The sequence below is a fragment of the Capra hircus genome, chromosome 29 (genome assembly GCF_001704415.2).
Source record: "Capra hircus breed San Clemente chromosome 29, ASM170441v1, whole genome shotgun sequence".
NCBI classification, from domain to species: Eukaryota; Metazoa; Chordata; class Mammalia; order Artiodactyla; family Bovidae; genus Capra; species Capra hircus.
This window is the reverse complement of record NC_030836.1, coordinates 10820154-10846388: the sequence shown is the minus strand read 5'-3', so window position 1 is coordinate 10846388 and position 26235 is coordinate 10820154. Positions and strand designations below refer to the sequence as shown.

The 26235-nt window shown below is 40.2% G+C and overlaps 1 protein-coding gene across 20 annotated transcripts in view; it reads right to left on the bottom strand.

Annotated features, from left to right (window-relative positions):
* DLG2 (discs large MAGUK scaffold protein 2) overlaps positions 1-26235 on the bottom strand; it is a 2364981-nt gene that overhangs the window by 873674 nt on the left and 1465072 nt on the right. For all 20 annotated transcript variants that reach the window (XM_018042817.1, XM_018042821.1, XM_018042823.1 and 17 more), the window contains one exon: positions 12720-12773. In XM_018042817.1, coding sequence (XP_017898306.1) covers positions 12720-12773 — 54 coding nt within the window. The remainder of the gene's footprint in view (positions 1-12719; positions 12774-26235) is intronic.

Here is a 26235-nt window from a genome sequence, read left to right as displayed (position 1 = left end):
ATGTAGACTCCTTGGCCCTTACCTCAGAGATTCTGATTCTTTAGGTCCAAGGTGGGGCTGGAGATTGTGCATTTCTAGTAATCGGCTTGGGAAAATCTGAGGCTACCAGTTCAGAGACTGCCTTTTGAGTAGCAATGTCATAGAGAAACTACACAAATCCTTCCCAGCACTTTCTATGTTGATCTTAACCTGCTCTGCCAGGCTGAGCTCCCTGGAGCAACAGTGGCTCATCTGCCTAGGTATGTGCGGCATGTACCTTCAGAGTGACTCACGTCCATCCTCACATGCTTCCCTTGGCCAACTGTCACTTTCTCTCCATTTCCCACCTTAGGTGTGATATGACAAGCCCACGTGCAGGAAGTGAGGGGTATGTTGATGAACAGTTCTGAGTAGAGTGGCCAGCAAAGTGCCCTCTATAAGGGAACCACAAGGAAAAAAGATTGAAGTCCATTTCTGAATGGATAAGTAGATCAGCTGTCTTCTACCTATTTCTTGATTTTAAAAAAAAAAAGGAATTATTCCAGTTTATGTGGGAGTTTTACAATTTCATGGAAAGAAAATGACAGGAGATTCAGTGAACTTTTAAGAAAACTTTCAGTATTGCTTGCATTTACCTCCATGTTGTCATGTAAAAGAACCTTCAAATTTACAAACATTTAAGGGCCATGAGGACAGGGATCATGTCTTCCATGTGAACATACCCCACAATTTCCTAGGAGAGTGATGATTATTTAGATGATTTAAAAATACTCAAGTCTAAGAAGATGGAAATGAAACCAACTCGTAAAAGTTGGGAGAGTAATTATATCATTGATTTTATATATATACATATATGTGTGTGTGTATATATGTATATATATATATATAAAACACCTAGAATAAAGTGTCCCTTCAATAAATATTAGTTTCTTCCTATTTCTTTCTTAATATGTAGAAGAGCTCTGTCCAATAGAACTTTCTGGAATGATGACTATATTCTATATCCACACTGTTGAATATGGTACTCACCATGTTGGCTACTGAGCACTTCAAATGTGGCTAATAAGACTGAAGAACTTAATTTTAAATTTTATATTATGTTAATAAATTTAAATAACCACACGAGGCTTATAGCTACTGTCTTGGAGCGAACAGGTCTAGAAGCTTGGCCCCTAAATATGTCTCCATCCATTGAACTGATTCTTTTTCCAATAGATACACTTCCTATGCATACGTTTAAGGCGAACAAGTGAAAAGGGCAGTTGCCCCAAGTGCAGATCAAAAGGTGTGGGGAAAGAACAAAGACAGCTGGATCCAAATGAAAAAAGGAAGTTTCTGCCACACTGACTAGCTTCTCAAACTTTACTATGCATAGCAATCACTGGAGTTCTTCTTGAAAACACAGATTTAATAAATCTTCAGTGGGAACTTAAGATTCTGTGCTCATAAGCTTCCAGCTAATAATGATGCTCCTAGTCAATGGGTCTCATTTCAAACAGCAAAGATCGAGATGGAGGTAGGCCATGGACCTATCTAACTGCTATTGGCCCTACTGCTGAACCAGCTATTTCTTGTCTCAGGAGCTCCAGGTTAAGTCAAAGGCATGCTTTGTTTTATCAAAGGGACCCCTCCAACCAGTCTTACAATGAACAATTATTAAGCATCTTCTATATCCTAGGAAGAATAATAATAACTTCTGAAAGGTACATCAGTTCAGTTCAGTCACTCAGTTGTGTCTGACTCTTTGCGACCCCATGAATCACAGCACGCCAGGCCTCCCTGTCTATCACCAACTCCTGGAGTTCACTCAGACTCACGTCCATCGAGTCAGTGATGCCATCCAGCCATCTCGTCCTCTGTTGTCCCCTTCTCCTCCTGCCCCCAATCCCTCCCAGCATCAGAATCTTTTCCAGTGAGTCAGCTCTTCGCATGAGGTGGCCAAAGTATTGGAGTTTCAGCTTTAGCATCATTCCCTCCAAAGAAATCTCAGGGCTGACCTCTTTCAGAATGGACTGGTTGGATCTCCTTGCAGTCCAAGGGACTCTCAAGAGTCTTCTCCAACACCACGGTTCAAACACATCAATTCTCCGGTGCTCAGCCTTCTTCACAGTCCAACCCTCACATCCACACGCGACTACTGGAAAAACCAAAGCCTTGACTAGACGGACCTTAGTCGGCAAAGTAATGTCTCTGCTTTTCAATATGCTATCTAGGTTGGTCATAACTTTTCTTGCAAGGAGTAAGTGTCTTTTAATTTCATGGCTGCAATCACCATCTGCAGTGATTTTGGAGCCCCCAAAATAATGTCTGACACTGTTTCCACTGTATGCCATGATCTTCGTTTTCTGAAATGTTGAGCTTTAAGCCAACTTTTTCACTCTCCTCTTTCACTTTCATCAAGAGGCTTTTCAGTTCCTCTTCACTTTCTGCCATAAGGGTGGTATCATCTGCATATCTGAGGTTATTGATATTTCTCCTGGCAATCTTGATTCCAGCTTGTGTTTCTTCCAATCCAGCATTTCTCATGATGTACTCTGTGTAGAAGTTAAATAAGCAGGGTGACAATATATAGCCTTGATGTACTCCTTTTCCTATTTGGAACCAGTCTGTTGTTCTATGTCTAGTTCTAACTGTTGCTTCCTGACCTGCATACAGGTTTCTCAAGAGGCAGGTCAGGTGGTCTGGTATTCCCATCTCTTTCAGAATTTTCCACAGTTTATTGTGATGTACACAGTCAAAGGCTTTGGCATAGTCAATAAAGCAGAAAGAGATGTTTTTCTGGAACTCCCTTGCTTTTTCCACGATCCAGCGGATGTTGGCAAGGCACATATTATTATTCTAATTTAACAAATAATAAAAGAGTGGTTTTGATGGATAATTTGATTTAACCAAAACTTAGGCAAGTACTAACTAGCAGACAGAGGTGGGCTGAGAACCCAGTTCCTTCTGAATTCAAAGCCTAGTCTCTCTCATTAGACTCGTTACATAAAGTGTGATGCAAAGTATGATGCATAACTGAACATCAGCTTCACCTGGAAGCTTATTAGAAATGAAGACTCTCAGGCTCCATTTCCAAACCTACTAAATCAGTATCTGCTTTTTACGATCTCTAGAAGATTTTTACCTACATTAATATTTGAGAAATACTATGATATTCCATCTTTTGCCTTTTAGAGCAAAATAACGAATGGAAAGGGATTGGCTGAGTGGAGCAGTTGAGAAATGGATTTAGATTGGCTAGATTGGATGGTGGACCAAATATTGATAGCTTTGGGTCTATTGCTAATTTCCTATTGCCTGATGGGCATAGTTAAGCCAGTATGAAGCTGTTTTCTGGTAGATAAAGGTTTTTCATTTCTAGATAATACTGCAAATCCAGCAGATACAAATATCAACAACACAGTTTTAACAGTGTTCATGGGTAAAACCACAAAAAGAAACAAACTTGTTTGCTGAAAACTAAATATACTAAATGGACTTCCCAGGTGGCTCAGTGGTAAAGAATCTGCCTGCCAATTCAGGAGATGTGGGTTTGATCCCTGTGTCGGGAAGATCCCCTAGAGAAGGAATTAGCAACCTACTCCGATATTCTTGCCTGCAAGAGGAGCCTGGTGGGTCGCAAGAGAGTCAACCCCAACTCAGAAAATGCACTAAAATCATCAAATTCTTCCAAACTATTTCACCACTAGAATGGTTCAAAGAAACAAACAATTCTGCTTTCTCTCCATTCATGGATAATTCTGAAAAACCATCCAATTAAAAGTGAATAGTAGCCTAAATCACAAGGGTCTATTATTGTATAAAGTGACTCAAATAAATTCATGCCTAACTGGCCAGTTCTATGACTAAGCGCTTGGTCATCCCATCTCCACAATACAGCGACTTCCTCCTCAGAAGGCTCTTATTCTCAGTTTCCTGCCCCTGGGATCAATCAGAAATGCCATTTATTAACCTCGCTCAATAACACCTCCTAGTCTCCAGCCCATTCTTTGCCTCCCAACTGAACCTCACTGCTAATTTGATTGCTTCCCTATGTCCCTGAGTCCACGTTATCTTTTCTCTCATTCCCTTCTCTTCTCACCAACCTTCACTCACACTGCCAGCCTTTCTTTCATCTGTTTTATCCCCATTAAACTCCTCTATTGTCCTCCACCCAAGAGTTATAGCTCTATCTGCACCCAGTGACCTTCCACATTTAAAGTGCTCTATAAAAATCTCACTGGGAATATTATAAGAATATTATGATGGTTTTTAAATAGCTTTTATATAAATGATTGTCTTGGCAGTCAAATATCAATGCGATGGATGATACTACTAAGGACTCTCAACATTTTTGTAACCTCTTTCCTCTCCTTTTCTCTCTCCCTCACTTTCCTGAAAGGGAAGACACAGTTCTGAAATTTCTGGAACAAATTTCCTTGTCTCCAAGATTCTTTCTATCTCTGGAAACAAAGTTTCAGACAACAAAGTGTCTCACAGGGAAGTAAAATCATCATACTGCCAATACTTCCTGGACGTTCCTTTTATTTTTCTATATTTTCCCTTAAACAACCTCAGTAATGTAGACAACCATTCCCTGTGTCAGTTGAATCAGGTCCCTTTGACACTTTAATCGTTTATTCCTCCTAATAATTTTAAAGACCAAGATTCTTTCTTTTTTAACTTTTCTTTAACAATGGGTCATATATACATTCTTAGCCATTTTATTTAAAGTTTTGGTGAAATTAAACAAGAAGTTAGTTTCCTGTTCAGCAAATATTCACTCTTTCCTCCACTTTGAACCTGGCAATATGACTTGCTTTAGCCACTAGGGTGTTAGCGGATATGATGTGAGCAGAGGCTATATCTGGCTTGTGTCTTGGGCATGTCCTCTTTCATGACAGTGAAAATAACATACTTTGGGTAGTAATGTCCCACCCCCTGGGCCCCAGAATCAAATATGCGAAGCAGTAATACCCCAGCCAACCTGGCAATCTTCAGCCTGAAGCAGCCAACCAGCAAACTCTTATGGAAGAAATAAATACTTACCGTTATACATCATTGGTTTCGTGGTTGCTGGTTACACACCAAAAATTGACTGTTACGTGGAGTAACAGTAAATGGTAGACCAAACTTGACCATTTTCTAGTTGAGCTAGAATAACTATATCTGTAAGATGAGAGGTTTGCATCCATTGAAATCCAAGTTACTTAACAAGATTCAAAACTCATGCTTTTCGAGTTTACCACTTCCCACGGTATATTTCCAGAAAACAGGTCTAAATATAACCACTATGAAATGAACACTAAAGAGGGAGGGATTGGGGGCAGGAGGGAATGGAGGGAAATGGAGGGAGTGGAGGGAAACAACATTCTAGAATCTCTCTAAATTTATTTTCCTAAAGCAGAAAGAAGGGTATTTGTTAGGATGGTGTTGATCTTAGAACTCAGGGACTCTGAGTTAAGGGAAGGGAAAAAGCATGGATATAGTCAGGAGAGGACGTTTCCATGTCAACCGGCTACAGAATACAGAGGGGAGAACATGCTACCTTTTCACCAAGTCAACCTCTGGGAGCTGGACTTACAGGGAACACACAGGCTCTACTCACTCTGAACCTCTAAAAACAAAGTATTTTTCATACCTGTCATAAGACAATATTCGGTATATAGTGTGCGATGTGCTCAGTCAGTCGTGCCTGATTATTTTTCAACCCCATGGACTGTAGCCATCCAGGCTCTCCTGCCTATGGAATTCTCCAGGCAAGAATACTGGAGTGGGTTGCCAAGCCCTCCTTCAAGGGGATCTCCCCAACCCAGGAATCAAACCCATCTGTTACATCTTCTGCATTGGCAGGTGGGTTGTTTACCACCGAACCACCTGGGGAGCCCTCAATATATAAGGGGGAAGCATAACGTGATTGAGTGAAACATGGAAACTACACAGCGCTGAAATGGGGATTTTCGCTTCTTGCTTTTCCCTCACTGATTTCAACTTTCATATAGGGGATTCCTGCTTATCTGTTCAGTTCAGTTCAATCGCTCAGTCGTGTCCGACTCTTTGCAAAACCATGAATCGCAGCACACCAGGCCTCCCTGTCCATCACCAACTCCCAGAGTTCACTCAGACTCACATCCATCAGGTCAGTGATGCTATCCAGCCATCTCATCCTCGGTCGTCCCCTTCTCCTGCCCTCAATCCCTCCCAGCATCAGAATCTTTTCCAGTGAGTCAACTCTTTGCATGAGGTGGCCAAAGTACTGGAGTTTCAGCTTTAGCATCATTCCCTCCAAAGAAATCCCAGGGTTGATCTCCTTCAGAATGGACTGGTTGGTTCTCCTTGCAATCCAAGGGACTCTCAAGAGTCTTCTCCAACACCACAGTTCAAAAGCATCCATTCTTCGGCGCTCAGCCTTCTTCACAGTCCAACTCTCACATCCATACATAACTACTGGAAAAACCATAGCCTTGACTAGACGGACCTTTGTTGGCAAACTAATATCTCTGCTTTTGAATATGCTATCTAGGTTGGTCATAACTTTCCTTCCAAGGAGTAAGCGTCTTTTAATTTCATGGCTGCAATCACCATCTGCAGTGATTTGGAGCCCCCCAAAATAAAGTCTGACACTGTTTCTCCATCTATTTGCCATGAAGTGATGGGACCAGATGCCATGATCTTAGTTTTCTGAATGTTGAGCTTTAAGCCAACTTTTCCACTCCCCTCTTTCACTTTCATCAACAGGCTTTTTAGTTCCTCTTCACTTTCTGCCATAAGGGTGGTGTCATCTACATATCTGAGGTTATTGATATTTCTCCTGGCAATCTTCATTCCAGCTTGTGCTTCTTCCAGCCCACATTTCTCATGATGTACTCTGCATAGAAATTAAATAAGCAGGGTGACAATATACAGCCTTGACATACTCCTTTTCCTATTTGGAACCAGTCTGTTGTTCCATGTCCAGTTCTAATTGTTGCTTCCTGACCTGCATATAGGTTTCTCAAGAGGCAGGTCAGGTGGTCTGGTATTCCCATCTCTCTCAGAATTTTCCACAGTTTATTGTGATGCACACAGTCAAAGGCTTTGGCATAGTCAATAAAGCAGAAATAGATGTTTTTTTTGAACTCTCTTGGTTTTTCGATGATCCAGTGGATGTTGGCAATTTAATCTCTGGTTCCACTGCCTTTTCTAAAACCAGCTTGAACATCTGGAAGTTCATGGTTCATGTATTGTTGAAGCCTGGCTTGGAGAATTTTGAGTGTTACTTTACTAGTGTGTGAGATGAGTGCAATTGTGTGGTAGTTTGAGCATTCTTTGGCATTGCCTTTCTTTGGGATTGGAATGAAAACTGACCTTTTCCAGTCCTGTGGCCACTGCCGAGTTTTCCACATTTGCTGGCATATTGAGTGCAGCACTTTCAAAACATCAATTTTCAGGATTTGAAATAGTTCAAATGGAATTCCATCACCACCACTAGCTTTGTTCGTAGTGATGATTTCTAAGGCCCACTTGACTTCACATTCCAGGATGTCTGGCTCTAGATGAGTGATCACAGCATTGTGATTATCTTGGTCTTGAAGATATTTTTTGTACAGTTCTTCTGTGTATTCTTGCCACCTCTTCTTAATATCTTCTGCTTCTGTTAGGTCCATACCATTTCTGTCCTTAATCAGCCCATCTTCTCATGAAATGTTCCCTTGGTATCTCTAATTTTCTTGAAGAGATATCTAGTCTTTCCCTTTCTGTTGTTTTCCTCTATTTCTTTGCACTGATCGCTGAAGAAGGCTTTCTTATCTCTTCTTGCTATTCTTTGGAACTCTGCATTCAGATGTTTATATCTTTCCTTTTCTCCTTTGTCTGTACTATGCTTGTCTGTACTATGTCTCATTTAAGGTCCTAAACTGTCATGACCTCATACAACAATGATTTTATCTGAAACATTCTTGCATAAGAACTTCAGTGACCCCTTCACCACTGGCTTCATACATGTAAAACCACCTACAGAGTTTAACTTACTTTCCTTAAAAAAAAAAAAATGCAGAAGTTCCTTTGAATATCTTTTGTAGCGTTACTTAGACAGTTGCTTAAAACTTTTCTTTGACCACAAATTTCCTCCTATTGTTTGACTGCTATTTGCATGTATGCCAGGGAGTCGTTTCTGCAAGAATTACATATTTCTAAAACCAAATTTGCTAACTGGCAAAATTAATACACTAACTTATAATGAAATTATTTTTGTGGAGGACTTAGTTAAAATTTGTCATGTAGGTAATATTTTAAAGAAGGAAATATTCTTATGCAACATGACTGAAATGCTCTGGGGAACTCTGAAATTGTTTCTTCATTAAAAAGAACTGAAATTATGTGAACAACTAGAATGTGAGACAGAAAAGAGGAAAACAAAGCATAGAACACCAGGGAATGAGAAAGTAGACCTCAAAAGCAACAGTGATTTGTTCAAGGTCACTCAGTGAACGAGGAACAAAGAGGAGGGTTAGACCTATGTCAATCTCAGTGCGTACTCAATCTGCCATTTTTCAATACACAATGTATTTATAGTTGAGACTTGGGGGAAGATATTAATATTTAATATTCTCTTGGAGTCTAGTATGTTACTTCGTAAGTGTTTACTGAATAAAATAATAATAAACCCTCATTAACTGGAAGTTAACAAAGCATAATTTCACATACATCACCTCATTAAGATCCTCACCAACACCTCGGGGGTTGATATTGCAACTCCTATCTTATTGATCAGTTTAGGTTCGGAAAGAGTAAATGAATAGCTCAACAACATATTGCCATGAGAACTGGGATAGTTTAGCCATATTTAGCAAACTTCCCTAAAGATCCTACTCTTAAGGAAGCTCAAAGAGGGTTCGGATTATGTACAAAAATGTTGAAGATAATTTTCCAAAATCCCTTTGAGAAATTCAAAATCAGATATTAAAATTGATATTTAGAGTATGCATCTTGTGATGACTTGGTCAGGTGGGATGAGAGGGGGGAGGGAGGCTCCAAAGGGAGAAGATATATCTATTTATTTATTTATATATCTACAGATATATCAATAACTGTAGATATGCAGATGACACCACCCTAATGACAGAAAGCAAAGAGGAATTGAAGAACCTCTTGATGAAGGTGAAAGAGGAAAGTAAAAAAGCTGGCTTAAAACTCAACATTCAAAGCACAAAGATCATGGCATCCAGTCCTATCACTTCATGGCAAATAGATGGGGAAAAAAGTGCAAACAGTGACAGACTTTATTTTCTGGAATCCAAAATTACTGCTGATGATGACTGCAACCATGAAATTAAAAGACACTTGCTCTTTGGAACAAAAGCTATGACAAACCTAGACAGGGTATTAAAAAGCAGAGACATCACTTAGCTGACAAAGGTCTGTATAATCAATGCTATGATTTTTCCAGCAGTCATGTATGGATGTGACAGTTGGATCATAAAAAAAGACTAAGTGCTGAAGAATTGATGCTTTTGAACTGTGGTGCTGGAGGAGACTCCTGAGAGTCCCTTAGAGAGTATGGCAATCAAACCAGTCAATTCTAGAGGAAATCAACTCTGAATATTCATTGGAAGGACTGATGCTGAAGCTGAAGTTCCGATACTTTGGCCACCTGATGCAAAGAGCTGACTCACTGGAAAAGACCCTGATGCTTGGAAAGATTGAGGGCAGGAGGAGACGGGAGCGACACAGGATGAGATGATTGGAAGGCATCATCAACTCAATGAACAGAAGTTTAAGCAAACTCTGGGAGATAGTGAAGGACAGGAAAGCCTGTGTGCTGCAGTCCATGGGGTCGTGGAGTCGGACACAACTGAGCAACTGAACAACAACAACATGGAACCTAAAGGGATAAGGTGGGGAGGGAGGTAGGAGGGGGATTCAGGATGCGGGGCTACACTTGTATACATATGGCCAATTCATGCTGACATATGGGGGGAAATTACAATATTGCAATTATCCTCCAGTTAAAATAAATATTAAAAGTACTCCTACAACGAAAAAAAAAAATCTAACAACAATATATATGACTGACCCACACTATTGTATGGCAGAAAACAGCACACTAATGCAATTATCTTCCAGTTAAGAAATACATTTTTTAAATATCAAAGAATTGATATTTAAGAGAACAAGAACACTTCAATTAATTTGTTATATTTGGCCAATTTTACTAGCTAATTAGTTGGGATACCAATCCAGCATGTCTGTTCAAAGTTCTTAGATTCTTATTGGCAAATTATTTGTACATGAAGGCATCTGGAAGTGAGTCATGAGAACCCTAACGAAGGCTTTGAAATAATATGGATCTACTCCAAGTAAGCAGTCCTACTTACAAAACCAACTCTCTGGGCTCCATGTCTACTTCTTCAAAGCATGCTCATCTGCTTTGGATGATGCCAATGGATATAGTAAAGAGATTTACTATAATAAAGACATAGAATCCTTTTATATATGCAGTATATATAATATATACAATAATACATACAATTGTGTGTGTGTGTGCGTGTGTGTGTGTGTGCACGTGCGCATTCCTCTCCCAAAGGTATTGAAGCTGCTGTGACAAACTGTCTTCCACCAAAAACTGCATGTTGCCAAGGGCTAAGTGAGAAAACTTTGTTCTTAGGCAGAGAGGTAGAAAAGAAGGGAGGGAAGGTGGAAACAAGCAGTCCCAAGATCAGTTAAGTAAGGCCTCACACTCTACAGCCAGGACACCCAGGTTCCTTCCTGGCTCGGCTTCGTCCTATGCAATTTTGAGACAGTTACTTAATCTCTTTATTACTCAGTTTTCTCATCTGTAAAATGGAGAAATCAATAGTACCTGTCTCATAAGGTTGTTATGAGGATTTTTTTTTTGTTATGAGGATTAATTGAGTTAATATTTGTTAAGCACTTAAAACAATGTCAGGTATACAGAAATCCAGATATTTGTTGTTGTTTAGTCATTAAGTCATGTTCAACTCTTTTGTGACCCCATGGACTGTAGGCCACCAGGCACCTCTATCCTGGGATTTTCCAGCAAGAATATTGGAGTGGGCTGTCATTGCCTTCTCCAGGGGATTTTCCTGACCCAGGGATTGAACCCACATCTCTTGGATTGGTAGACGGGTTTCTAACCACTGAGCCACCAGTAAAGTCCAATCCAGATACAAATCTTTGATGAATAAAGGAAAGCAGAAAGAGTGACAGAGAGAATAGGAACATTATGTGTCTTTAATAATTGCTATGCTTCCTTCCAACAGAGTCCTTTACTTTTCACAACTGGGGCCATTTGATTCTTACCAGTAAGCTTAACCCCATTTCCAGCATGACCCCAAATGACTCTTGTTCAGAGAGATTTAAGAAGCCCTAGTTCAGTAGTTCAGGTGATTCAGCATTAAGTCAAGCTTGCTGTTATTCTCGTCCTGACCCTGTGTCCCAGTTTTAATCACTTGTCCCTGTAACCAAGTCTCGACCTTGTACTCCAGTTCTGGCTCCCCACTCCCCTGCGGCCCAGTCTGGCTTGCAGAATCTGCTCAGGACTTTCAGTTCCTCCAAGGCAGGTGTCTCCCAAAGGACAGCCTTTAGACCAAACATGCTTTGGCTGGTACACATAGAGTTTGGACTTCCTCTGAGAGTTAGTTGCCTGCAAAACTGTATAAAAAAATTCAAATTTCTGACTTCTCTTGAAAAATGGAATGATCTGGGAATCTTGACCCCGTTTCCCTTTGGGACCCACCCAGTGGAGCCAAGTTGCTGCTGCATGCCCCCACCTTTGGAAAGTCATGGGCTTTCTATTCCCTACTCTCCCCCTGCTTCCTGATCCATCTGTTTCTGTGATTTGCTTGGTCCTTGTGGGCATTAGAGGTTAGGGTCTAAGACTGAGAACAGCCAGTACTTACCAAGCATTTTGTACTCATTTAATCAAAGGCCAGGTTGTATTTGTTCTCGTCCACTATGCCTGCAGCCCTTCTCATTGCCTCAAACCTTTCGTCTGTAGGTATCTGAATCTGTCCCATCTTCCTAAATTACTCTGCTCTTCCGTATCAGTGAGGGCCACTCCCGAAGCTCTGTTAGACCTCCGTAAGTCAACCACTCACCCACATTGTGCTTTGCATCGCTTTCCAGTCACCCCCACCCAGCCAGACTCTCGTTGAGAATTTTGGCCATCATAGTGGTTATATTTCAGAATAAGAACCTGGGGCTTTACTGATCTGCCTGTTCCTATTATCTCATGCCCCATGTTTCTACAAAACCATACATCTTATTGTATATTATATATAGATAGATATAGGTAGACGTTCCCTTCACAAAGTTTTGCTCCAATTCTTAGTAGCAGCTTAGCAAAATCCAACAAATATTTATTGATCATATATTATATCCAGATTACCCAGATTCTATCATAGAAATTGATTTGGGTATACCTTTACCAAGAAACCTGAAAAGTTTGTTTATCTTTTGACAGACAATTCAATCTCTTTTCAGTGAACACCTAAGAAACTAGTATTATTTGATCATAATCAGCTTGTTTTTTTCTCATGATAGACCCTTGTGTTTTTCAAAACAATGGAAGAAAGAGGAAAATATCAGCATGCCTAAGCTGTGAGTTAGCAAATCTCAAAAGAAAATGCACAAAACTCATTGTATACATCATTTCATGAGATTATCTGGATTGGTTGAAACTGAATATGTACTGTATTTTAAATTCTGTTGATTAAGTCCTACCAGTTTTTAAAGATAGTCTTAATAAAAATGTTACTTACATAAGGAATCGTGTCCAAAGTGTCTGTGTTGACAATTATAGGAGCAGGGCTGGCCTAAAAAAGAGAAGTAGAAAAAATTTTAAATAACAAGTATTCTATTCTGAGATAGGATCTGTTAACTTTTTTAACCAAGAGCTCAACAATATTTCTTGAGAACCTGCATAGGTACTATGTCAGGTGCTAGGGGGATAAATGAAATGACTCACAGTTCCCTTTACCCTGCTTCCTTCAAATATTTGTTTGCTACATTGACCACATAATAAAATGAAGTAAGCACAGAACTGAAAAGGGGAGGACATGAGGATTTGTGCAGTGTAAGAGGCAATGACTTCTAATAACTTTGGCACGGAGTTAAACATTTCTTTATGAAATGGCTGTGCTAAAGGATTTTCATTTTTTCTCTATGGAAGCAAAATTAAACCTAACACTATAACTCTTTTCTTTAAACTGGCTTTTGCGAGAACATTATATATAATGCAAAATAGAAGCATTCCCTTTTTGACATTTTACATATATTCACCTATTCTGCATGCTGTGTCAAATTTTTTTCTTTATCATTTATGTACCTTTGAAAATCTGCTTTAGAAACCCTTAGGTAGAAAATTAAAAATTAGTCAAACATGGCAGAAAATCGTATTAGATATGCTAAAGTTCTTTAAAAAAAAAAACTACAAAATGCAGCCATTCCTTTTAAAGCTGAGTAGGAATCTGTATAAAACTGATGTAGGAGTGCTACAAACCAAGCCATTAGAAAATAAGAGATTGCAATCTATTTGCATCAGCCAATCTGACTTCATGAATATTGAGCAGATCTATTTTCTAGTTTCTAGACTTTTCACAGCAACTTTTCCTTCATCCCCCAAAGGATCTTTAATCTTCCCAAATTGCAGATTTCATTTAGATAGAGGAAATGGTCTCACCATGATTAATCGGGAGCTGTCCTATACGACACGGTAGTTTGCGCAAGTGCTCAACTTTGGGGACACTTCATTAACTGTGCCCTCTGGAGTTAACAAGAGTTAACAGCTTTCTAATGTCAATCTATGCCTATGGGATCCTAATCGAAAGACAAAACAAATGGAAATCCAGCAGATTTTATAGAACAGAGTTCCAAATTTTAACTAAAATCATTGGTCATTGAAAACACGACCCTGCTACACATGTCTACATAGTGGGTCAACTAACTATTCACGGTTTATTTGTTAAGTCCTAATAACAAGTACTTTGTGGATAAACATAGGCTTTGGAGAAAGTTTCCACTGGAACCTACCCCAAAACTGTTAAGAAGCCTGTAGCTTAGGGAGATGAACATGAGGTTTGGAGTCAGAAGACCTGGGCTCAGGTTTGGTTTAACAACTTCCTGATTATATGATTCGGGGGCTCAGCAACTTCTTGGTAATCTGATCTGGGGCAAGCCCACTAACTCTCTTTGCCTCCTTTTCCTTCTCTGTAGAATGGAAATAGAAATAATCACTTTCTGAAAAGGTTGTCTGAAGAATAAATGAGGTGATATATTTGAATGGGCTTTATAAATGTAAATTTCACAATCATTATTAAATATTGTTACTAGCTAATGCCCTTAAAGATGGACTATCATAAGGATATAATATTTCCGGATGGTTTGTGCATTGTTTCTGCCTCTGTAATCTCAATCCCATGCTAGTGGCACAGTTGCACTAAAGAGAACTGATTCGGTGGTGAAAATCACCATTTATTAAATACATATTACTTGTCCATTTATAATAATATACATATATATCCTCATATAATCTCCACAAAACCATACTGATGAGGCATTATTCTTAATATCCCTATGATACAGATGAGAAAACTGAGGTTCAGAGAAAATGAGAGCTGAGCTTTCACAGCAGCCTTTCGGACCTCAAAATCCATTTTTGCCCACTAAGCTGTTCTATGAGCCCATTCCCTAGGAGTCTCTATCACTGGAGTTCTACAGTCATTTGAGCTCTCTAACCAGACCAGCCAGTAAGACCCAGGCAAATTAAAGACCACCTTGAAGGTAGAAAATGCTATAGGGTCTTGCATAGTAGATGTTGAAAGCCACCTGGTAATTCCTTGACGGTTTCTGGTTTTTAGTTTTGATGATATTTCTTCTATGCCTTCTAATTGGCTCCTGGGACTCCCAGAAGATTTGCATCTTGTCTCCTTGACTAGACTACTGAAAACACTCTGGGTATCATACCCGGTACTTGTATTTCTCCTTGTTATCTACTATACTTTGATCAAAAAATATGCTTGGATTTGATTTGGGACTTTCAACTCATTTTACCCTCTTATAAATTGCATTCATGTGGTCTGGAAATAAATTTTATACATAGATCCATTCCCTATACAGCGCCATTTATCACTTTTTATGTTTCTGTTGCTATTTTCCATTTCATGTATGTAAATTTGGTCTTTCCAGTCAGACACTTGCAACCACAAGGATTATTTATTTTCCTAGAATTGTTCACAGCACCTGGGTACACAGAAAGAGCTCAGTAAATACTTAGGAAATATCGACTAAGTGAAGCTATAAAGTATAGTACATAGGAAATATCTCTTTGTAAGATTCTGAAAGCATTTCTGAGATTATCTTATGTTACCAACAAAACTGGGATGACTTTCTAATATCTACTATCATCTTCTTTCTTTAACCAGTCATTAATACTGAATTATCCAGTTTTTTGAAATAATAATTAGCTCATAAATGCACGATGTAAAGTCTGTGAACCTTGAAGTACAATCTGTGTGATGTGAAAAGCTCATTGTTCCTTCTTGGTGCTAAAAAGATCTAGAAGCGCAGTTAATTCCTACGTCTATGACAGTCACTAAAAATGCATGAACAAATGTTTGTGGGTTGTGTGAGCACACACATACATCATGTACCTCTGACACTGGCAACTCCCTGATGTGAGTGCCAAGGAGACGCCAGGGTGGGCTGTTCTGAATAGCACAATACCCCCACTGAGCTGCTACATGAGGCTTTCTGAAAATCCCATTGCTCTGCTGCAGAGCCCTCCCCAGACCATTTTCTCAGAAGCTTCTTATAATCTGCCGGGTGCTCAATGGCACACAGTAGCAGAGAATAAGGGCCCCAGGTGGGAGCCGAACAGAGTCCAGGAGAATTCTAGGCATGGTCCACGAACGTGCTTCTCTCACCAGGTGTCGCGGTGGCTTGTCCTGCTGCCTGTTTCTTTTCTCACCTCGAGACCATGTGAGTCCGTGCCTAGTTTGGTTTCTGCATGTGAAAACCAGGTCCTCAGGTACTTTGATAGCTAACGTACTAAGCGTCATCTCCACACCACCTTGCCATACACACCTTCTCTCTCCATATCGCATATCCTCTTTAGGGAAACCCCTAAATCAAGTGGATGATTTAGCAGATTTCAGCATTTCCCTTCGAGTTGCTGATTTCCATTAACTGGAGAGAGTTATCAGTATCAAATATGATAAAAGAAGACCTTTAAATCAGAAGCTTAAAGGCTTGTCTGAATGTAAACATAAAGGCTTAAGAAAATGAATCTCACTTGGGCAACCCAAACTCTAAGACAAGAAGGGCTTGCCTTTATGTTACATTCTCTTCCGTGTGGAAAAAGCCAGTTTATAGGAAAAGGGAAGGATAAAGCTAATCAGAGGGAAGACAGAAGCAAGCAGAGAAAATACTGATACAATCCAAATTAATAGATCAAGTTATTCATAAATTCCTGCCACCTTCCTGTCCTTGAATCCCATGGGATAGTCAAATAGTACATTATTAACTTTGCTCATGAGAGTAAAATGAAAAAGTAAACGTCTATTGTTTGCCACCAAGATAATGTAACTAATAAAGAGTCTTACATTAGGGATGCACATTTTCAAAGGGGCTCATTAATTCCAACTGGTGTTATATTTGTTAAGTGCCAGATGTGTGAAATACCTTGACATAAATGGGCAAGTGGTCACCAAACCCGAGGAAGCCTCTTCAAGCAAAGTACTGGCAGGGGTGGTAGAGAAGCTGGTTGGTCAAATAACACAGTCTGGGAGGTTTATTGCAGGCTAACCAGTGGGAAGGTCAGAAGACTGAATCCAGGCCTATACCTAAACTATTTTTTTTTTCTAAACTATTTTTTAAGTGTGTTTGTTTGTTTGTTTTTTAATGTGGACCATTTTTTAATGACTCTTATTGAATTTGTTATAATATTGTTTTTTTGTTTTCTTCTGGCCACAAGGCATATGGGATCTTAGTTCCCTGATGAGGGATTGAACCCATCATATCCCCTGCATAGGAAGATAAAAGTATTAACCACTGGACTACCAGGGAAGCCATTATAACTAAACTTTTAAGAAGCAAACTAGAAAAGAGAAACCCACACAGCTAAGTGACCTAAATACACTAGGAACTGAATAAAAACATTGATGGGGCCAGGAATCGTGCAGGGATTTCAACTGACCTGGAACAGGCGGGCAGAAGGCAGCTGGCTGTCAGTAGGCCAAATTAAACAGGAGGTAAAATATGGCAAGAATAACTCATGAGCTGTTTTGGGGACCCAGCATCTTCGCCTTATCTTCTCAGACTTAAAGAACAAGGCTCCTGAAGAGGCAAGTAACACTGGCTCTGTCTACACTGTAGCATGAAGACTAAAATGGAAGCCACCGAAAATTTTAAAACGAGTCCATTTGTGTGTGTATATGATTTCAGTGAGACAAGGAGACATCTCAGATGCTCAAGATAACTATTAGCTGGCATAGATTGCTTGCTCCAAGATATCACAGTAATTGTCCTTTAGCTTCATAATCACAAAGAGGGCTGCCATCTGGGTGAACCCTATTCAGATCATGTTCCGATTTAACCAGGGAAATAGAACATGGGGGTTACTACCCACAAACCCATCAGGCCTGAAATAAGAGGTCTGCCATTAAATATTGAATTGATATGCAAAAAGCCAAACTCAGGATAATTTTATTTTTATTAAGTTTTCTTCCTAATCCTCTATCATGTTGGCCCATTTCGGAAATTTGAAACTGCCATGTGGTTGGGGGTGGGAGGACTCCTGCCTCAGTTCACTGCCTCTCGTTCTCTGCTTTCCTGGAATCCTTTCTTTTTCCTCCTTGAAAGATCTGCAGTTGCTTGGTTGAGCATCATCACTACCTGGGATCTTGAGGTAGTGATGATCTTTCAAGCAGATCTTTCAAATCCTGGTTTGTCCTTCAAGTAAGATTAGGACCCTGCCAATAATAGGGATGTGTGACTCCCCCCAACAGACTGCAGGAAAGGAGGAGAGAAAAGAAAGGGTTCCAGGAAAGCAGAGAACCAGAGGCAGTAAACCGAGGCAGGGGTCCACCCCACCCCCAACCACATCACATTTTTAAATTTCCAGAATGGGCCAACATAATAGAGGAACAGGAAGAAACCCCATTACAACCAGTTACCTGATTAGTAACACTGGGATGGACAATACTAAAGGCAAGCCCTTTACTACATTATTTATATTACTTAATTTACTTAGTCATCAAATAACCCAATGAGACACTCTTGTTCTCAATTTACAGGTGAGAAAATACAGGTTAGGTAACTTTCCCAGCCATACATCTGATAAATAAATCCATCTTCAAACCCAAATAACCTGACAGTCTGGCTCAGAGTTTCTGCTCTTTTTTTCTAAGCTATATACTTTTATTTTATTTTTTAACCATTAAAAAATTGAAGTGCAGTTCATTTACAATGTTATGTTAGTTTCAGGTGTACACAAAGTGATTCAATTATGCATATCTACATACATATGTGCAATACTGTTTCCCATTATAGGTTATCACAAAATCCTGAATATCGCTCCCTGTACTATACAGTAGGTACTTGTTTTTTATCTATTTTATTTATAGTAGTGTGTGTGTGTGTGTGTGTGTGTGTGTTTTAACCCTCCCCCCCACCCAGAATCCATGCTCTTGACAATCATGCTCTACTACCGTTCAGAATGGGAACAAACTTTACCAGAACTCTTTGGATTCTAATGATGACTACTCACCAACAACTCAGAGGCCAGGTGAAAGCCAAATTAGACATTCACCTTGATCTGGGATGGTTCCCGAACCCTGCCCTCCTCACTCTAGCCCAGTCAGTGAGCCCTAGTGCATTGTATGAACAAGACTGTAGATGCCTCAGCAGAAGGCTAAGCATAGGCACACTCAAGCTGACTGGATCAGCATTTTTTTTGAGTAAGTTCCAAAGAAAATCACCGCGAAACGACTGATTGAAGACATATTGATGGTTACATGAGAGAGGAAAAACAGAACAGGAAGAACACATCCACTCTAGAAACGTAACACTGATTCTGAAGGCCTCAGCTTCATTCTACCCTTCATTTTACAGATATGAAATGGAGACAGAGCAAGGAAGTGGCATGCCCCAGAGCTCATAATTGTTCAGCATCAAAACAGAAGATAGGGTAACAATAGCAACAAGAATAACTATAAGAAAATATTAAGCACTTATTGAAGATGACTATGTTCCAGCGGTTGTGATAAACACTTAAGATACAACAGTGTATTTACTTCTCAACATATCCTAAGGAAAACCTTATCATTCTCACTAAATAATAATAATAAGGCTCAAAGTGGCTAAACCACTTGCCTGAGGTCAGAAATTCTAAGAGGTACCACAGTGTGAAAGTCACTCAGTCGTGTCCAACTCTGCAACTCCATGGACTATACAGTCCATGAGATTCTCCAGGCCAGAACACTGGAGTGGGTAGCCTTTCCCTTCTCCAGGGGATCTTCCCAACCCAGGGATCGAACCCAGGTTTCCCACATTGCAGGAGGATTCCTTACCAGCTGAGCCACCAGGGAAGCCCAAGAATACTGCAGTGGGTAGCCTATCCCTTCTCCAGCAAATCTTCCTGACCCAGGAAATGAACCGGGGTCTCCTGCATTGCAGGTGGATTCTTTACCAGCTAAACTACCAGGGAAGCCCCATATCTGGGTGTCCAATCCAGGCCTTTCCAACCCCGAAACACAAGCTGGCTCCTGATTCCTTCTCCTGAGATTTTCCAGGTAAGACTTTAAAAAAAAAAAAAAAATGCAGTTATTTTCTGCCCTGAAAATGGCTAGTTTCTCTTTCCCAGTCTGAAGAGAAACTTCTCCCCATACTGACTCAGATTCAATTCCCCAGTTCTCTGAGGGTTTCTAGGTCCCTATATCACTTTCAAAACCCCACTTAAAAATGGGACAATGCTATTTTCCAGTTAACCTATTTCCTAAGGAGTTAGCTAGGGGAATAACGCACATGAAGTGAAAGAGATGTGCTCCATAGCTGTAAGGTTATGTTATTTATTACTGTGGTTGTTTTTAGCTTTTCTGGATTTTCTTCTCCTTTTCACATCGCCTCTCTGGAAGAGTCATTACCAACAGTAACACCAAGAGGCTCTGGCCTGTCACCTCATTTGTCCTTACCCTGCAGTGACATAGGACAACTCCCCTCAAAGGTAAGAACACTGAGGCAGTAACAGGTGAGTGGGTGAGTGAGCAATGTAAGGGCCCAGGGCTCAGCTAGCCAGGGCATAACTGCAGGTTAACGTTCATGGCAGGATGTCTCAAGAGAACAACTTCGGAGGAAGCTAAGACCCTGGCTCTCTCCCCAGCACTTAATAAAACGCAGGGATGGTTATCCACCTAGCTTATCACCAGACGGGCTCAGAAAATAAGAATAAAGTGTCAGATAGATGTTTGACTTGAACTTGATTCAACTCTGCTTGCCTAAACTCTCTTAAATAATAAAAATAATAATATCCTCATTTTACAGAAAACTGAGGCACATAGATGTTAAGTAATTTGTCCAAGGTCATCAGGACAGTAACAGCAGGGTCAAAAGTCAAACCTATCAGTCTGGTTCCAAAGTGGGTAACACTTCACTACCAAACATTTGCTTCTGTTTCCTATTAAAAACTGGTAAGTGTCCAGAAGTCTGTTTTAGTCAACGTGAATTCTTTCACTGATCTTTGAAAAATACACTGTAAATATTTCTTCCCTTTGGATTAAAGTGATAACATGTCTGCTTGATCCTCCTTAAAAATGCAAGGTAGTATAATCTTTTGCAAAAAATAAATGATATCCTAAGGGTCTTAGGCTGCATGGGGCACCTCTTTAACCCAAGTACAGAAAAGATGGGCCAGCCTGGAGAATGAGGCACAGAAAGTAAAGACCCAGAACTCAAGAGTTTTCCTTCCTTTATAATTTTTTTCTAGAATCAATTTAACTTGATGCAACAGATAAAAATTGTTTGTACTGTTAGTTTGGAAGACTCTTCAAACCTCCATCCTACACTCTGTCCACATACCTCTTTGAACTTAGCATAAAAGGCTAAAATAAATGACTCACTAAAATTAGGTCTGTGGACCATCACTCAAACTGAACTAGATATTATATTAGATTGGCTACCTATATCGTGTTTCATAATTTAACAAGTGTATCCACGCATATTAGATCATTTCATTCCCACAGGCAGAGGAAAGGGAACTACCATTCATTGACAAATGCCCACTGTATGCCAGGAAATATGGTAAGATTTCTATCTGTGCTTTTTATCTACTCTTCACAGAGCCCCAGAGGGACTGGTAGAATTCTACAGATAAGTAAACTGAACCTCAGAGTGCTTGAGTGAATTTCCCAAAGTCAGACATCTAGAGAAAAGCTGACATTCAAACCTAGGTCCTCTGACTCTAAACTGTACCCCATTATTCCTTCATGGTGCCATAAATCCCACTGAGGCACTCGTGAGCATTTACAAATCTAACTGCTTTATTTGTGTGTGCAAATGCCCTCTGAAGAGTGCACAAAAAAAATGGAGTCCTTAGCTCAAATCTCAGATGTGGGTTGGTTGATATGCCCCATGCCACAATCACAACACCTGCTTATTTCACTGTTTCACTCGCACAGGTTTACTCCTGAAAAGAGCTATGTGGATACCATCTGCTCCATTTTGTGAAGCCATCAGAGAGCTATAATCTTCCCAGTGCAGTTGTATTTTTCCAGTTTCAGGTATCAGAATCCTGAGCAAGCTGTCAAATACCTGGTCCCTCACCACTTCTTCTGTAGTATCTGGATCAGGGCCTTGCCCACAGTAGGTGACCTATCTGATTTCTGTTTATTTCCCTTCTGTTGTCTCCTTTCTTCCATTGGGACAGAACTCTAACTACTCCAAGCATACACCTTGTTGATGCCTACCATAAGGTCACTGTTGACATTTCTTTCTTCCCCACCACATCCAGAAGCAACCACCATCCCCTTTCTTATTTTCCTAACCAAACTCCATCCACCCTGCAAGGACAATCTAAAGCCCCAGACTCTCTGTGAGAGTTTCCTCAATCCACTGCAGGTATCAATCTATCCATTCCTGCTCTTCCAAAATTTTAAAACATTCATCGTCTGTACTACAGTTCATATTAAACTATAAACATAATAGAAGTTACGTGAAAGCACCAAGTTCTGCCATTCTTAACGAACGCTTCTTTCTGTTCTTACACATGTTGATGGTTCAGTGGCTCACGTGTGATATTTTTAATCTCCTTGATGAAACTATAACCACTGTGATGGCAGGGCCCTCACAGTTCAGTTGCTCAGTCGTGTCTGACTCTTTGCGACCCCATGAATCGCAGCACGCCAGGCCTCCCTGTTCATCACCATCTCCTGGAGTTCACTCAGACTCATGTACATTGAGTCAGTGATGCCATCCAGCCATCTCATCCTCGGTCATGCCCTTCTCCTCCTGCCCCCAATCCCTCCCAGCATCAGAGTCTTTTCCAATGAGTCAACTCTTCACATGAGGTGGCCAAAGTACTGGAGCTTCAGCTTTAGCATCATTCCTTCCAAAGAAATCCCAGGGCTGATCTCCTTCAGAATGGACTGGTTGGATCTCCTTGCAGTCCAAGGGACTCTCAAGAGTCTTCTCCAATCCTACTTCATTTCTTCACCAGCTTCATTTCTTCACCTACTTCATTGCTTCGTTTCTTCACTTCCACCAACACTCCTAACAGTGCTTAGCATACAATGAACTCAAAAGATGTTCATTAATGGGTTTGTGGCACATGTGCTCAGTCGTGTCCAACTCTTCATGATCCCATGGACTACAGCCCACCAGATTCCTCTGTCTATGGAACCTTCCAGGCAAGAAGACAGTTGGAGCTAGAACCACAGCAACGAGAGATAAGCAACCTAAATGTCCATCAACAGATGGAGGGATAAAGAAGATTTGGTGCATATACACAATGAAATATTACTCAACCATAAAACAGGAACAAAACTGGGTCATTTGTGAAGATGTGGATGGACCTAGAGTCTGTCATACAGACTGAAGTAAGTCAGAGAAAAACAAACATCATATATTTATGCATATATGTGGAATCTAGAAAAATGGTATAGATGAAACTATCTGCAGGACAGGAACAGACACTCAGATGTCGAGAACAGATGTGTGAACATGGGGAGTGGGTTGCGGGGGAGGAGAGGGACACACACACACTACCTTGTATAAAACAGATGGCTAGCGGGAGCCTGCAGGTCAGCACAGGAAGCTCAGCCCGGTGCTCCGTGGTGCCCTGGAGGGCTGGGGTGGAGAGGAGCAGGGTTTAAGAGGAACAGGGAGTATGTATACACCGAGCCGATTCACTTTGTTGTGCGGTGGAAACCAATACAACATTGTAAACCAACCATAACCCAATTAAAAGAAAAAAATAAAAAAACATTCATGAGAAACCTGTGAGACGAAAGTGCAACGGATAGAAAGGGGTAACCGAGCGCTGTCCTCTGGCGGCAAGCTGCTCTGCCACACCGCCGGGGCTGCTGATGGAAGCGTCCAGAGCTGCCATGCACCGCAGACCATCCTATTCTGAACCACGGCATGTAAATTAAGGAAAGTTATAAATGGAAAGATCCTTCCCTGCCTACCATATGCTGGTCCTTTACACTCATTCGTTGCTACTTCTCACTACAAGCCTCTGAGTTGCACGCTATAATTATGCTCATTAGGCAGATAGGGGAAGTGAGGCATGAACCGGTAACAAATGGCCCAAGGTCACAAGACTTAAAAATTAGTGAAGCCAAGACTCACTCTTTTTGACTGCGAGTCCGTTGGAGCAAGGGAATGTTCCCTGCTCTAATTTACTACCTCACTGTGGATTCCAGAAGTTGGAGAGGTGGGAGGAAGCATGGAATCTAGTGAAAAAGCTAAGGATTCAAAACACTGTGAAAAAAGTAAAATGGCATCCTAAGAATTTCTTGAATTTTTCAGAAAAGTGTGAAGATATATCCCCAAAAATCCATCTCAAACTGGGCATTTATTTGCAGTCTCATGTTTTATCTTTTTAAAAATTAATGTAGTTTTAAATATATTTTACTGCATATTCATCTATTTTTTAATATTAAAATGTTTTTAGTTATTTATAATGGTGTCAACCTGACATCTTAGGTAGGTCTTGCATGGCTCTCAAAAGTCATAGATATCTACACACTGCTATATTTAAAATGGATAAACAACAAAGACCTATTATATTACACATGGAACTCTGTTCAATGTTATGTAGCAGCCTGGATAGGAGGGGGTTTGGAGGGAGAGTGGATACATGTATACGTATGGCTGAGTCCCTTCCCTGTCCACTTGAAACCATCATAACATTGTTAATGGGCTATACCCCAGTACAAAATAAAAAGTGAAAAAAAAAAATCAGGTACTCTATCTCCCTGGAAATAACCACAATCCAGCCAAGGGATTATGTCACTGGCATAAAGATGAATGATGGGGAATTAGGAGATCAAAGTTTTAGACACAGCAAATTCTGTAACTCAGGATGGAAAGGCAATACAGTGAGCCTCCCAATTAATTTTTATATTTGAGGAGTAAAGAGTGAAATGGATAACCTCTAAGGGTCTGTCTCATCAAGGATCTGATTTCACTCATCATAAATTTTGACCTGATGGGAAATACTGGAAAGAAGGCAGGATGCTACACAAGTCACCCTTCTGGATAACGATGACCTCTGCTTTTATCATTCAGATACAGAAAGTCAGAAGACATGGCATTAAGAAAGGCATGAAAAATAAGACAAAAGTCGAATCGGGAAAAGATCAATAATATAAGTAGCTTCTAATTAGCTGGATAAAGGATGAAGTTTTGTATGTCTTAAATGAGGTACCTCAAAAAGCTATTTATGATTATTTTCATAATCTGTATTTTGTATGATCATGTTTAGAGCCTGAATTTTTTTTTAATGAACCAGTTAATTTTCTGGCCTCAAGACCATGCAATTAGTGGCAAAGAATTTTCTGCCATATTAAAGAGTCAAAAAGATTTGAAGTGAAACAGAAAATTATCACCAAGCTCTTTATTCCATTTTTGCCTTTCTCCATGTGCTATAAGCCTTAACGCTAAGGTTTCCTAACATCTAAGGTCTGTTTTCATTTTTACCCCCTACCAACCATAATTTGACAGTAGATCTTATGCTCAAAGTTTAAAAGGTAATGGCCATGGAGAAAGTCTTAAAATATTTCGTACCTAGAATATTTGTGTATGTGTGTGTCTGAGAGAAGGGGTAAAATGTGAGGCAGAAAGATGAAGAAGAGGTGTGAGTCTGGTTTACTGTTTCACTATTAGTAAGAAGTAAGGTGCTTATGTTCCTGTTGGGTCTGGAAAATGTTTCTATACCTGCTTTTAAATGATGGCACTTGGGCTGGGTTGTGACAGCAACAGAGTAGACATTTTAGATCAATTTCCCTTATTTTAAATTCTGAAAACATCTGTACCTCTATTAACCTCACTTCTACCCATTTTTCTTCAAAATTAATGTCTTATTTGAAATCATTTTCAGTGAGGAAAAACAAGGGGAAAGAACAGATTAAAAGGAGAAGTAAATGGGGAGTAGAAAAATAGAGTTTGGCTAAATATTGCCAACATTTGCTGGTGCCAAAGAATATATTCTGCAGATGTGTTTGTATATTGTCATTGACTAGGCAATGAACTCTTTGTCCCACAGCCAAGAGCCTACAGATCTCTAGGTCCAAAATGCCACCCAGTTCCTAGCCCCACAGCTGTCTCAGCTTCCTAGAGTGGCACGGCCAATGTTATTTGGGTTTCACAGTTTCCAAATGGCTTTCTTACCCTCAGTTGAATATTCTGCAAAGCAAGGGTTCTCTTTGCCAACTTACTTCCTCCTGGGCCTAGGATAATGCCACCGTTCTGTGCATCAGAGGGAAGATGAAGGAATATTACCTGTTGCTGTGGGCTAGAGGAAAGAAGGTAGGCATAAGAGAGAAAAATGGAATGAAGGGAAAGAAGGCAGAGGGGAAGCTATTCTCTGGCACATGGGGACTCTGTCACAAGGTGGAGAGTGAAATGATGCTTTGAAGGCTGACTCTCCTCTGTTCTTTCAGACCACTTTGTCTCCTGGAATTGTGAACTCAGACACATTGGAGCCTTCGTTCGTTCTGTAAAGGATTTCCCCAACCGACTGGAAAGGAGATGATGACTTCCTTACGAATATAATGTTTGCAG